Source organism: Pan paniscus, chromosome 1 (assembly GCF_029289425.2).
Source record: "Pan paniscus chromosome 1, NHGRI_mPanPan1-v2.0_pri, whole genome shotgun sequence".
Lineage (NCBI taxonomy): Eukaryota > Metazoa > Chordata > Mammalia > Primates > Hominidae > Pan > Pan paniscus.
In genome coordinates this window covers 97,828,560-97,843,178 of record NC_073249.2, presented here as the reverse complement: position 1 = coordinate 97,843,178, position 14,619 = coordinate 97,828,560, and the positions used below count along the sequence as shown (strand labels likewise).

General features: G+C 45.8%; 1 protein-coding gene across 1 annotated transcript; it reads right to left on the bottom strand.

Annotated features, from left to right (window-relative positions):
* Nucleotides 1-2,828: 2,828 nt before the first annotated feature.
* S100A10 (S100 calcium binding protein A10) lies at nt 2,829-13,979 on the bottom strand. The gene is made up of 3 exons (XM_034935661.3): nt 13,753-13,979; nt 6,035-6,187; nt 2,829-3,238 (listed from the first exon to the last, which is right to left on the bottom strand). Exons 2-3 carry the CDS (start codon nt 6,164-6,166, stop codon nt 3,077-3,079), a joined length of 294 nt encoding a protein of 97 aa, XP_034791552.1. The 5' UTR covers nt 6,167-6,187; nt 13,753-13,979; the 3' UTR covers nt 2,829-3,076.
* Nucleotides 13,980-14,619: the final 640 nt, after the last annotated feature.

Below are 14,619 nucleotides of genomic sequence, written 5' to 3'. Positions count from 1 at the left end.
TAAGAGCTGGAGAAGGGACTTGAACAATTACTTGACCAATCACGAATTGGTCAAATTTGAATGAGAGAGGTTTGTAGACTTGTCCTCGGTCTCCTAGTGAGATGGGTTAGGTAGAAAACTATTAAATCACAGGTAGTTGGCCGCTGTTCAGGGGACTTGGACAAGGGAGTGGGTCCAAGAGAGAAAAATGATGTTTTTCAGGGTCAGCTCTGCAGCGTGTTGGAAACTGACTTTCTGCACTGCTATTCATTCTTTTTTTGTAACTGGGTGTGGGGAGGGGCGGGATCTACTTTTTACAACTCAGCCATGTAGCAGAATGAGTGGAATTTTCCAGATGGTTCCTCTTGATGACTGTTGGCATAATGGCAGTTTTGCCCCCTGGGAGCCATTGGGTTGCAACCCCTGAAGCCTAGACAGCAGTTTTAGCAGGTCAGATTGTGGGATCCGTGTGTTTTTGTTGGCACAAAGAGCCATGTGGGATTTCAAGCCATAAATACCATTTTTATTTTCCTCATACAGCTCCCTACTAAATGAGCAATGAGGCCAAAGCGAGGAAGGTGCCATAACCCTTTCCCTCAATACACATACACATCCATCCCAAATACAGTGACTCAGATCATTTCCTGGCACTGGGCACCTTTCTGAATGAGAGTTTGGGGTAATCTGCTGGGAATAACACATTGCTTCAGAATTTTTCTGAATCTACACACCCACTGTGAAGACGAGTTGATGCTTCCTTTCTCTTACCCTGAGAGCCTCCCTCCTCCTGGGATAGTTGTGTTTTTGTTTTCAGGTAAAAGAGGCTTAGAGTGTGAAAGTTTGCTATGGATTTCAGGACATGTGAGCTCATAATATCTCCCTTTTATAATTTTCCCCATTCATTTGTGAGTTGACCACTAATCCTCCTAATACCCAGTAAACACAGTTGCCCAGGAGGCAGGTAAACCAAAGGGGTGAATCTGGACTGACACAAATTCTCATGGATTGCCTTACTGTGATGGGCCAGTTTTTTTTTTCTTGTCTCTGTTATCTATTACAGACGTTATCTTCCAGAGCCTCCTTTCCTTAGAGCCACAATTTCTTTAACTTCCAGGTTGGAAGACTTCACGTAGGATTAGGAATTGTCACTGTGGTAGAATCAACTGCTAATGTGCAAAGGTTGGAAAATGTTAGAACTTTATTTCCCAGAGTCCCTTGCGGTTAGGAATTTGTTGTGGTTGAGGCTCTGCCAGTCAGATGCACCTCATTGAGACTTGGATATGAGAGCCCAGCCGTATGTGGAAAGAGGGAGGGTGATGGGGATGTGCGTTTGCTTGTGCAGACTGTGCCATGGTCCTGGAGCAGCCAGCTGTGGCTATGGCTCCTCATTCAGCAGGCAGCTTCCTGAGCCAGCAGCTCCTTGGCGGCCCAGTTCTGTAGCATGGGTTTGGAAGTCATTCCTGGAGTCAATCTAGAGTCACTTCCTTTAACTAATCAACTCCCCTCCTTCATTAATACTCCTGTAATAAATTCCTCTTTGTAAACTTGCTGATATAATGCTTCAGCCGCAAAGCTATGGTTTGTTTTACATTGTTCATTTGTTGACTGAGAAAAAATAAAATGGTTGGAATGTTTTCCTTGACTTTTTTATTATGGATTTCTTTCTACCAAAGCCAGTTTTGAACTATCCTGTTCTCTTTTGCATGCTTTTCCTTGTGACTATCGATAACCTTATATTGCACTTTTCCCCAGAGTGAGATGGAAGTTTTTCCCAGAGTTATATTGATGTGTCCAATCAAAAAAGTAAATATTCCAGGCCTGGCGCGGTGGCTCACGCCTGTAATCCCAGCACTTTGGAAGGCCGAGGCGGGCAGATCACAAGGTCAGGAGATTGAGACCATTCTGGCTAACACGGTGAGGCCCCGTCTCTACTAAAAATACAAAAAATTAGCTGGGCATGGTGGCGGGCGCCTGTAGTTCCAGCTACTCGGGAAGCTGAGGCAGGAGAATGGTGTGAACCTGGGAAGGCAGAGTTTGCAGTGAGCCAAGATTGCACCACTGCACTCCAGCCTGGGTGACAGAGCAAGCCTCCGTCTCAAAAAAAAAAAAAAAAAAAAAAAGTAAATATTCCATCTTCTTTGACTTATTTACTTGGAACAATGCTATATGCCAATTCATGGAATTCATATATCACCTCTCCATAAAAGCATAGAGTACAGTATTAATAAGCATATAGCATGTGATGCACATATACCCTGAAGCTTCTAACAGGCACAAAAAAGGGCTAGGAGGAACATTTTGCATTGATTATCAAGACATCAGTACTGACACTTCATTTTCAACAAAAGTGCACTGCCCCGTGTATAAGTCATGCCTACCATATTTCCTGACATCTGGGAGTTGACTTAATAGATGCTAATGTGATGTTATTACCAAGGTGTCAAGCTACACCCTCTCCTGATTGGTTCTCCTAGTTCTGCCTTAGGTTTGCTGACACTTTGCTATGAAAAATGGATTCAGACATTGCAGGCATGCAAAGTGCTGGCTAGAAAAGCACTGATTTAACTGGGCAAAACTGTGCCCAGTAATTATAAACTTACCATCTACTCCTGCAGAGCCTTCTCCTAATCCTTCAAGTTTGAGTCCTTCATATAGACACAGCTACAAGGGCAGAACAATTAGAGAAGTCAGACTCCAAGCCTGAATGAAGAGTGTTTTCTCATTTTGCCAGTTCTGTGAGAAAAGCTCTGCTGTGTGAGAAAAGCTCTGCTGTGTGCTGGCTGCCCAAGGGCAAGCTGCCTCTTGGGGAACAAGCATTTCTGAGGGAACAACAAACATTCTGTCTCAAATTTGGAACTAAAAAAGAACTTTATTTATTGAGGGCAAGGGGATGCAAACAATACAAAAATCAAAAGCTTATCTGGTATTTAACTTTTCTTTCTCTGCTTGTCAAATGAGAGTTAGATTTTATTTTTACATTTGCTAAGTGTCCTGATCTGCTCATGAAATCCTTCTATGGGGGAAGCTGTGGGGCAGATTCCTTAAGCGACCCTTTGGGACAACTCTTATCAGGGAGGAGCGAATTGCTCATTTCTGCCTACTTCTTTCCCTTCTGCTTCATGTGTACTACAAAATAGTCATTGCATGCAATGGTGAGGCCCGCAATTAGGGAAAAGAAGCTCTGGAAGCCCACTTTGCCATCTCTGCACTGGTCCAGGTCCTTCATTATTTTGTCCACAGCCAGAGGGTCTTTTTGATTCTGAAAAAAAAAAAAAAAAAAAAAAAAAAAAAGAACAAAGGCAAGAAATATCAGTCAAAGGTTGCAATGAGGAGCTTATTTGATTTGTACTGCTGAGAACTGTGTATATATCTCCCAATTACTTGAGCTCTTGTTTTAGGTCATAAGCAACCTTTGGAGTTCATCTAAATGTATTTTTTTTTTTTTTGCCTTGCGGGAGCATTTCAGTAATTTCGTATTTAGATTCTGCCTAAGAACCACCCTAAGCTCCTCATTTTATGGTTTAAACTTACATTCTCTTATTAAAATTTTATTCCTAATGGCATGGTCAAATCCCTTACAAAGGAAACTCCTTATGAAAAGATATTTATGATTTAGGGAATAAGTTTTGGATCACTGTCCTATGGATTTTAAAGAGGTGTTAATGATGCCATGGGTTGGTTTTAGGTTTGAAGAAGGCAGCTCTCATTCTTCTTGGCACAGCTGAGGACAAGCTAGTGTGGCTTCATATCATATTAGCCACGTGATGCTGAGTGAACCACACAGCTTAGTGGGCCTTTGTGTATCAACGATGAATTGAGGAGGTTGGACTATAATGTTTCTAGAATCCTTCCATTCTTTGAGTTGGTAAGTCTATGCCATCCTATACTCTTCACTGGATGTTGTACACTGGACCAGTTTCAAAAGGAGTATGTGGGATGGAGTCTTAAACTCCCCATGACTCTCAGTGCCTGGTAAGAATGTATGGAACAGAGATGGGCAGGCAAGACCCCCTTTGCTTTTATCTTGCTTACATGGTGATTGGCTTCAGCACTCCTTTTTGTAGTGATGCTGGTCAGAAGCGGTAAGGTGTGGTTTTTCCTGTAGGGTCCATGCCATAAACCAGAGAGAGAAATATGGCCTATTTGAGGTTGTTAAAGGGCTCAGGTAAACTATTTATGAATTCTGATGACTATATTCATGAGTGAGGAAAATGATATGCAGTGTTTCAAGTGTGCTAGATGTTTCTAAATTGCACTCAGAAATTCCTAAAAGTATAGCAGCAGCATTTCCCACATGAGCACTGCAAACTCCTACTCTAGCTAAACCTGCTCTATGCAGCTCTTGGTGGGTTTCAGCTAATTCTGGCTTCACCCTCAGCTTCCTGGCTGTGGTCAGAATGAGTGAAATCTGGATGACATAAGGGGTCTACTTTAGAAACAAAAGGCTCTGTTAATGCAGTGAGTGTAGGTGTTTCAGGAATTATGACTCTGTGCCTGGAATAAATTACCCTGCCATGGTTAGTGCTCCACACTACATATACCCTTTATGTGTCTCATGCCACAAAGCCTTTAGGAAGAAAGGGTCTGTGTCTTACATGATACTCACTCTGGCTCTTAACAACACTCTTAACAAGTGTTTAGTGTACTGAGAATGCCTTTGTCCATAGGACAGGCAGGCTTACAATGAGCACATTTTGTCCTTGCGTCTTAATGCTTGTCTTGAATGATCATAGAAAGTGAAAGTGACCTTGCAGATAATTATGTCCAGCCCTCTCTAATTTTACAGGGGAGGAAACTGAAGACTAGAGAGCTGAAGCAACCTGCCCATTGTTAGTTAAGGCAGAGCCAGATCTTCTAACTCCTGGTCTGGGGCTATATCACAGGACTCTACAAAAGCAGAGGACCTGAATATTCTAACTCATTCTGGGATAGCATTAGGTAATAACTGCAGCTCTGAGAGAGTAGTTAGGCTATTTATATCTGTTTATTTAACTGATATTGATGACATACGAATTATAGTATACTAAAAAGCCTCATGTTTATTGATTGCAGGAGTCAGGGGCTTGACTAATGTGCCGTTTACCAGGCAGATGACAAGAGGCAGGACCCAACGTTTTACCATATCTCCTCTCACCCTTTACAGGTTAATGCATTATTCAACACCAAGCACAGAAACAATCTTTTCAGGTGACTACAATTGTGGTAGGGAAAGAAGGGCTTGCATTTCAGTCTACTATTTTGTCATGCAATGTTGCACCTTCAGTTGAATTCAACAGCCACCTCTCAAGACCTGGAATATAAAAGGACAACTGTGCCTTGTGGCCCCATGTCCTGAGTGATGTATCTGAGCTGATGGCAGAGTCCTCTTATAGGTCTTCATGCATCTCTCAGTCTGTCAAAGGTGAGACATAAACTCAAACTGCTCCTGTGTTGTCAGAGCATTATTATGTGAAAAGCAGTTATTTCTGGAGTGATATGTGGCTTTTATTCAGTAGATGACTGACACTGCTCCTTTATAGTATTAGAAAAAGAAAAAACAATCCCTTTATCTGAAGAGATTTAAGAAGGGAGATTCGAGTTGCTCAAAACGGAATGTGACCAGGATGTGGCATCTCCACCACCAGGTTTTTGGACCTGAAGGTAGCCATTTTCTGGTTGACTACTCTTTTGTGAAAAGCTTTCTTTCTCCCAACTCTGTCCCCAACATCGTCACAACAGACACAGATAACCAGATGGAATTTTCCAACAAACAGCTCATATTGTGGTTATTTGTATGCAGTCTTATTTCACCTGCAGACTGTAAGCTCCTTGAAGGTTGGGGCTGTGTCTTCATTACTTTCTGTTTCCTCAACAGTATCTTACAAATAGCAGGTACTCAATACTATTTAATAAGTGAATGAATGAGGTCATTCATTCATTCCTTCAGGTGACTACATTCATTCATTCACTAGTGGTGACCTCCACAGGGAAGGGATGGAAACAAGAAGGAAAAGGAACCAAGGCCTAGAAGCATTGACTTTTATGTCTGGTTCTTTGTAAGCTTTTCAACACTTACTTCCAAAAATCCAGGGAACTCCTTTTCCATGAGTACTCTCAGGTCCTCCTTTGTTAAGTAGCCTTTATCCCCAGCGAATTTGTGAAATGTAAACATCATGGTTTCCATGGCGTGTTCCATTTGAGATGGCATTTTGGTGTGGTCCGTTGAAGCCTATTAAAGGATGTAAAGTAACAGGGTCTACATTAACTTTTTTTGGCAGACTTTATGCATGAATTTATTTTTTTTTAATTGAAAGATAAAATTGTATGTATTTAATGTGTACAACATGATGTTTTCAGGTATATATACATTGTGGGATGACTGAATCTAGCTAATTAACATATGCATTACCTCCCATAGTTAGCACTTTTGTGGTGAGAACACTTAGCCACTCTTAACTATTTGTCAAGAATACAATACATTGTAATTAACTATAGTCACGTTGTTGTACAGTAGATCTCTTAAACTTATTCCTCCTAACTGAAATTTTGAATCTTTTGACCAATATCTCCTCAACATCACTCCAGTGCAATCACCCCAGCCCATTCTATTCTTTAGTTCTATGAAATTCAGTGTTTAAGATTCCACATGAGTGAGATCATCTGGTAATTGTCTTTCTGTGCTTGGCTTATTTCACTAAGCGTAACGTCCTCCAGGTTCATCTATGTGGATTTACATTAACTTTTAAGCCATATGTATTGCCAGCCTTTTTAGGATAATTGGAAAGATGGAGATTAGATCATCCATCTGATCTTCTCCAGCTTTAAAATTCAGTGAATGAATCTAAGAACCAGTCCACCCCAGTTTGGGTCCCTTGTTGGTAGAAATAGACACCTCAGATACTGGTGCTGTAAATAAAGGGGTTTAGCTAACTCCAGCTAATTTGCATGAATAACCTAATGAAGAATAGAAACTAATAATTTAGAAAAGCAAGATCAGTGTTCCTCTTTTTTTTTTTTTTTTTTTTGAGACGGAGCTTTGCTCTTGTTGCCCAGGCTGGAGTGCAGTGTTGCGATCTTGGCTCACTGCAACCTCTGCCTCCCTGGTTCAAGCTATTCTCCTGATTCTCCTGCCTCAGCCTCCCGGGTAGCTGGGATTACAGGCGTCCGCCACCATGTCCGGCTAATTTTTTGTATTTTTAGTAGAGGCGGGGTTTTGCCATGTTGAGCAGGCTGGTCTCAAACTCCTGACTTCAGGTGATCTGCCCACCTCGGCCTCCCAAAGTGCTGGGATTACAGGCCACTGCGCCCGGCCCAGTGTTCCTCTTTTTAACTGACAAAGCACCTACTGAAAGAACAGATAGTTCATAATTTCTCTTGGCACTAGTAAATGGGATTCTTAGATATGGCTGATACTAACAATCCACACAGTCAAGTCTGGTAAATACGAAAACTTCACCCTTCTAAGCTTAATGTGGTAACTTGGTTCAGTGTGATTCTAGGGTTTAGAAATCTGCTTACAAGTGAATTTATCTGCTGGGTATATATGTATTCTTTTTTTTTTTTTTTTTTTTTTGAGACGGAGTCTCGCTCTGTCGCCCAGGCTGGAGTGCAGTGGCGCCATCTCGGCTCGCTGCAAGCTCTGCTTCCTGGGTTCACGGCATTCTCCTGCCTCAGCCTCCCGAGTAGCTGGGACTACAGGTGCCCGCCACCGCACCCGACTAATTTTTTTGTATTTTTAGTAGAGACGGGGTTTCACCGTGGTCTCGATCTCCTGACCTCGTGATCCGCCCACCTCGGCCTCCCAAAGTGCTGGGATTACAGGCGTGAGCCACTGTGCCCGGCCTATATGTATTCTTTACTAAAGTTCTGAACTTGTTATTTATTGCAATAAAGACAGTTGCATCTCTGGCAGTAAAATACAGTTGCTCTACCCAAACAGAAAACTACTCAAAGTCCATTGTCTAGTTCACTTGAGAAGCAACAAGTAATACTATAACCTAACTCATTTGAGGGCCTCCTATGTTTTAGTGACATTAGACAGATGAGCTGCTGTCACAGTCTGGGGTACAGTGGGAAAGCAAGAGCTTTCATCATGAAGCATTTATAAGAAAGGAAAGGAAACATGTCAGATCATTACATTTGGGTATAATGAACTAGGGGTATATGTCTCACAAGACCCAGTACGTGGTACTTAATAGAACCTCAGTGAATTTTGGCTTAATTGGAAGGAATCATTTGGCGAGAACAGATAAGCTTTGGCTAATATCACCTAAAATCACTACTGGATAGGAAACAGGTGAACGTGAATGGAGACTGTAATATAGCACTAAAAAATAAAAATAAATAATCACAAGAATAGGCTTTGAGCTTAGATTGAAGGGCTGGCAAATTCCTCTGCTGAAGAGCTCTAACAGGAACCTGAGACATGCTTTGGTCTGGTTCCTATCTCTGAGAGATTCCTGTTCAACACTGATTCTCAAATGCTATCTTTTACAGAGGAGAAGGTGGAGTTGGTAAACATGAGGATTGAGCAATTAACACTTAAGAATTGTAAATTCTACCCCTTAATCTCCAGAAAAGTATGGGAACCAGCAGGCCAAAGAATGCTATAAATCAGAATCTGGCATTGAGTCATCTGAAAGGCAGTTAGTTATCTTGGAGAGAGCTGCAAATTAATGCTTCAAGGTCTGCTGTGAGATGAATTCCAGGGGAAACACACCCTTTTCCTTCTCTTCTGACACAGCTCAGATCTGGCTCATCCCCCATCCCTCATATGGGTTTCAGATGGCAGTGGGCTTACAGAGAGTCTGCCTTGCCTGGACTGGTACTCCAAGTCCAGCAATTTAAGAGAACTGAACTGGGCGAGTCACCTCTGGGAGAAGGACGTGGGATCCCACCCCAGTTCTTAAATAACTCAGGAAAGGAGTCAGACACCACAGAGGTTTAAAAATACCTGTGCTCAAGTTCAGAGCAGCAGAGCACTTCAGGATCAATTCCCAAAGATCCCAGTAATTGGAACTGGGTGGGGTACCTAGTTTACTTTTTTCAGATGACAGGACAGAAGGAAAGTGCAGAATTAAGAAAGAGAATGCAGCAGGGTAAGGACCTCTAAATTTTAAAAAGGCTAATTTTAGGAGCTTCTAAGAAATACAAGTTGTCAGCTGAGGAAATCCTGGCCACCCTTGAGTATCTTCTTCAGGAGAGCAAGGTGAGTCTACCTCACACTGTGTGAGTGCTTAGGTCTGAAGTCACTCAGTCGCATGCCTCTCTTGCCCACAGCCATTACGAAGTGACGGAGCTTCCCTCTCTGAAGTTACATCCTTCTCCCACTTGGTCTTCCCCTCCCCTCCTCCCCCAGTGGTTTTATTCAGTGGATGGATTGTGAATATTGCAGCCAGCTGACTCCCTATGTGTCCAGTAGGCCTTCTGCAATAAGGATGCAGAGGAGGGAGTAGCCAGGAGGTGAAAATAGCATTGAAAATCAGTGGAGAAGCCCTTGTCTCCTCAGCAACCAGTGCCCCAAAGGGCACTGACCAGGGCCACAGCAAGGAACTCTGTTTTGAGGAAGGAGTTGCACACTGGCTTTAAAATAAGACAAAGGAAAGGGGGAAATGTTGTGATTAAAACTCTGTTCTCTTGGCTAGAGGATGAATCATGTAACTCTTGTCTGAGTGCAGCCAACGGTTGCCCAACTGAGTCAGCCCTGCCTGGCCCTCCATTCTTGGGTGGGACTTGCCTGGGCAGGGCTGTCTGCAGCACTGACTGTTAGCTGCCAAAACTGAAGTTCTTCAGGGACTTCAATCTGGCATTTCCACCCTCACGTAGCCACTCTGCAAGCTCTATTCCTGGGCAGATGTGGGCTTCCTGCATCCTGGTTAGACACACTTTGACAGGAGGGCCTTGGGGCTGGGGCTGAGGGGCAGCAGTGTCCTCTCTATCCCCAATAATGTACTCTTGCACCTGAAACATTCAATTTCATTTAATTGTTTACTTGTCTGCCTGAGATTTAAGCTTCTCTTAAGAGCTACAAATTATTCTGCTTTTATTCATGGAGCACTATATAACTGTTATGTGCATAAATGAACCACACAATCCCTTGGGCAGTAGCTGAGGTGCAGGTGTGATTACCCAGGACTAGGCTGAAAGCCTTGTAGCTCAGAGCTCAGGAGGACAATGTGAGAGCTGGGAAGGGCCAGGAAAGGGGCCCCAAAAGTGTTCAACTATGAACAGAACAGTAGATAGAGTACACAGGAGTGCACATTCCATACGCAAAAGGAAAAATATGTGTCCTGCTAAACAGGTCTAGTCAGAATGACATGACTGTGCTCCTTCTCTTCTAACACTTGCTGTTTTCTCAAGTTTCATTCATCCCATCTTCTACTTTTTGCTTTTCTAGTGCTGCTATCTCACTGCTGAGCTCCACAGGATAATAACAGCCTTGCTGTCCACTCACCTTTTATTGAAGTATTCTAATCTGATGCCTATTCATGCCCTCTACATGTTTGTCTGAGCAACAGGTCTTAAGAAGGGAGGCGGAGACATCTTTCTCTGCATAGTTTTCTCTACGGAAAACAATTCTGGACTCCACAAATTTAGTTACCATAGGAGGAATTCAATTTTCCATTTTTGGTTCTCCCTCCCTGAGCACCTACTTTGAATGTCCCAGACATGGTGTTAGGCATGAGGGTGTTCACACACACATACACACACGCACACACACACAAAGCTCTCCATGGTGCTTGCCTTTGAGGAGTTCACCAGCTAATGGAATACTATTAAAGCATTTGGCCTGAATTCTAGTTATTTGTGTTTCTGTTTCTTTCCTCACTAGGTTGCAGGTTTTTTGAGCAGGGTCCCAATAGCCAGTGCCCCAGCCCTCATAGAGCCTGCTCGATGAATTGTTAAGAAATGATAATGATGTATTTTGGTTGTCCTGGGAGTAGCAGGCAAGCAGGAGTCCTCCTCAGAAAAGTGTCTGCTCCTGAACAATCTCAAATGTTTGCTTTGGACCTATGCCTAGATCCCGGCGGCAGTTTCAAAGAGGACACTTCTGCAGAGTGAGTTGGACTTGCTTTGCTCCTCTGTGTCTTGTCCATACCCTAGTTTTCTTACAGCCCACCCAGAAAATAAACGGCAGAGCGTCAGTAAAAACAAACATCTGTTATTTAAAATATGTTTGAGGTTTCCTTCCTTTTGCTTTAGAAATTTTGGAGTTTTTAAAATTGAACCCAGAAGGCATTCTTAAATTTGATCTCTGAAGGGAATTCAGAAAAAATGAGTTGAAGCAATGGATCTGGATCCAGGCTGTCTCTCTCACCTCTCACCAACTAAAACTTGCCCACTAAAGAACTGGGCAGCAAAGGAACATTTCAGATGCAATTCAATAGGAAGAAAGAACTTGGAAGAAACCTCCTTCAATCTAACCAACTACATCAATTTTTCCTTAAAGAATGCTTAGGCATCAGCCTAATCAGCCAACATAGCTACTGTTAAAACTGCTTTTAGTTAAAGACTTTGGTAGGATGGGTGGTACTTATTTAGTAAAGGGATAGAAAATGCTGAAAATTGTTTAAAAGAAGTACATTCTTTCTTTTTGCTTTTGATGTGGATTCCTAAATTTGTTGAGTCCCCAGAAAAATGAGAAACTTAAGATGTTAAAATTTTAGTCCAGCTTTCTCAGCACTTTGAGTGCTAATTTATACATTATAATCCTGAAAGAATTCCATTGTTTCTCTCAACTTTACGCTTCAAAAGACTGGACTGTGTCCAAGGGTATACCAAGTGGGTTGTGCTCTACAAAAGTCACATTTTTTGAACTGTCAGTAGAAAGCAGGGAGGCACACAGTCTCAGCTCCACCCTGACCTCACTGGAGTGGCTCAGGCCTGACCTCACTGGAGTGGCTGCTTAGGAGGCTGGCCAGCACACGGGAGGAAAGGGGCCTATATGATGTGTCGGAGAAAAGCTAGGAAGAGCATCACCCAGAAAGCAGGGTAAGACCCAAAAATTGCTTCATGCCCAGTAGACCAAAAAAATTGTAAGAACCTAGATAAGAAACTCCAAATGGTGGATCAAGGGCCACAGTGAAGAAACTACCCTCTGGCTGTGAAGGAACAAATACACCATTTGGAAGGGATGATTAAACAGAAACTGGATAGGAATCTGTGGGGGCAGGGCCGATGAAGAAACTTCCAATAAGTTATATGAACTCATTCCCACTCCAACCCCTGGCATTATCTTTTGCAATTTGCTGAAACATGTTGGAGGCAAAGATCACCGACTGGGTGCTTCCATGAGCTTGGCCTCACCTAAAACGCACAACATAAAACTCCACTCCTGGAGACTGAAACTCAAGCTTCTGGGGAAAAATATCCGCAACAACTGCAAACCTCTTAACGGGAAAAGCTACCTCCCAAGTAAGGCTGAGGCAGGCTGCCAGGCGCATACTGGCCGATAACGAAAAGCGGTCTCGCCAAGGCCCTACAGATCTAATTACTGCCCTCACCGGCAGTTCAGTCGAGAAACCTCTCCTGCAGACTGGCAGCCAGACCAGGTGTGACTCACTTCCTCTTGGAAAATGCCCTCTGAGATGGCACAGTTCTCCTTTTCCTTCAGGGAGTGTTCTGTCCAAACCATCCACCGAGAGTATCTGCAACCGGCCACACCCACATGGTCTCACAGCTGAGTCACAGGCCTCAGACCACTAGGAGAATCCTGGAGCCCTTTGTGCTAACCACGCCCTGCAGAAGCTCCCGCAGAGACGGAACTGGGTGGGGGCAGAAAACGGGGTGGGCTTAATGCATCCCAGAATCTGGCTTAGGGATCCCCTGTGCTGGCCTGGCTTGGAGCGCTCTGCATTCCACCCCCAGCCAACAAGGCAGAGCTCCTGGTTTCACTTAGGCAGAGCTGGACTGAGGCTGGACAGGGCAGCAGTGTCCACGGCTAGGGGCAGCGCCATTCCTTCGGCCAAAGCACAGGTGGTGAACCAAGTACCAATGGCACGTCTGTCTGTCTCACTGCACCGGGCCAAATTAATCTATGATTGGAAGATCTTTCATCAAGCCTGCTCTTCCTCCATGTCTTTCTGGTTCCACTTATTAAGACAGCAGGGGAACCCTTTCAGTAGAGAAACCACGTCACACAGGGCCCTCTCCCACAAACCCCAGCCAAACTGCTTCAGAAAGAAAACAAGTGGACCTCCCTCCCTCAGCAGGAAGACCCTTTCCGTCGAGCAGACAACAGGAAGCCCCGACCAGAAACGCCTGTTTGGCCGACGGACTAAGGGTTACGGAAGGGACGCCCCCAGCTGCCTACTCGTCCTACCCGCGCCTACTTGGGCGGTACAGCCGGGAGCAAGCTACGAACATGCAGACTCGGCCTGCGAGCGGAACCCACCAAGAAACACGCCAGCCAGGGCAGGGGCGTGCAGGAGGGATTCGGTAACCCGAGAGACGTGTGGGAAAGCAGGAAAGGTGGGAGTAAAGCAACGCAAACATAAAGGGAGGAGGGAAGAGGTTCAGGCGCACCAACACCACGGTCCCCTCCTAAAGAACAAGTGCCCCCTCCTCCGGTCCGCGTGGGTCTGGGGGCGGCCGCGCCCGGGCCGGGGAGGGGCGCTGCTGGCCTCGTTTGGGTGTGGCCCGGAGCACTGAGCAGCGGATTCCCCACCAGCCGCTCCCCGCCCAGCCCCGCGGTGCTCCGGACGCCCCGCGAAGCCGGGTGCAGGGTTTTCCCCGGGCAGCAGGTCCGGGCCTGGGGACTACCCAGGAGGGGCGCGTGGGCCGGGCGGAGCTCACCTTGGCCGAGGCGCGGCGGACGCTGGGCGAGCTGGGCGAGCTGGACGCGGGGCGGAGAGGCGAGCGCGGCGGGCTGTGCGCCTTCCTTAGTACGTGCGGCGGGTGGGTAGAGGGAGGCGGCGCGGGAGCGGGAGGAGCCTGGAGGGCGCTCGGCAGGGCGCTCCCCCAGCCCTGTCTCCTCCCCCTCTTCCTGCCCCCGACTCCCCCGACCCCGGGCGCGCGGCCCACGCCCTGCCCTCGCTCCCGGACCCGCCTCGCAGAGGCCTCGCCCGCCCCAGACAGAGCGTTCTTGTAAACTTCTCTTCAGTAGAAACGGTCCTTCTCTCGAATATTTCAGGGCATCCCCACCCTGGGCCTGCCCTTCCTCTCGGGTTTGGTTTTAGAAAGTGTAGAAATCAAAGAACCCGGCCGTCCTGCGGGTGGGGCACGCTGGCGCAGAACCAGAGGTAACCGGCTCTGCGGCCACCTACGGGTCTAGGAATTACTTGCTGGATGACCCTGCAGGGAGTGGCACGTGGAGTCCTATCGACCTCAGAGGCACTATCAGATTAGCCCTAGGAGGTCCGTCGGGGGGTCTCGGCGGCCTGCGTCAGTGGAGGGGCGGCACCTCCCCAGAAGCCGGGCTTCCCGCCCCACCGGCCCGCGAGGTGCCGCAGGGAGGGTGCGGTTTGGCTTGTCAGCACTCAGGGGCGTCACAAACCCTTTGTTGAACAGGGGATTTACCCCTGTTTGTGTGGCGTCACTTGATCAATAGTTCAGTTTCACTGTGGCTAATAGTGTTAAAAACTGGCCCGGCGCGGTGGCTCACGCCTGTAATCCCAACACTTTGGGAGGCCGAGGCGGGCGGATCACCTCAGGTCAGGAGTT

Excerpts from the sequence above, each read along its gene's own strand:
- S100A10 (XM_034935661.3), bottom strand. The coding sequence starts at position 6,166 with ATGCCATCTCAAATGGAACACGCCATGGAAACCATGATGTTTACATTT. Across the intron at positions 3,239-6,034 it reads AGTTCCCTGGATTTTTGGAA|AATCAAAAAGACCCTCTGGC; the intron begins GTAAGTGTTGAA and ends TTTTTTTTTCAG.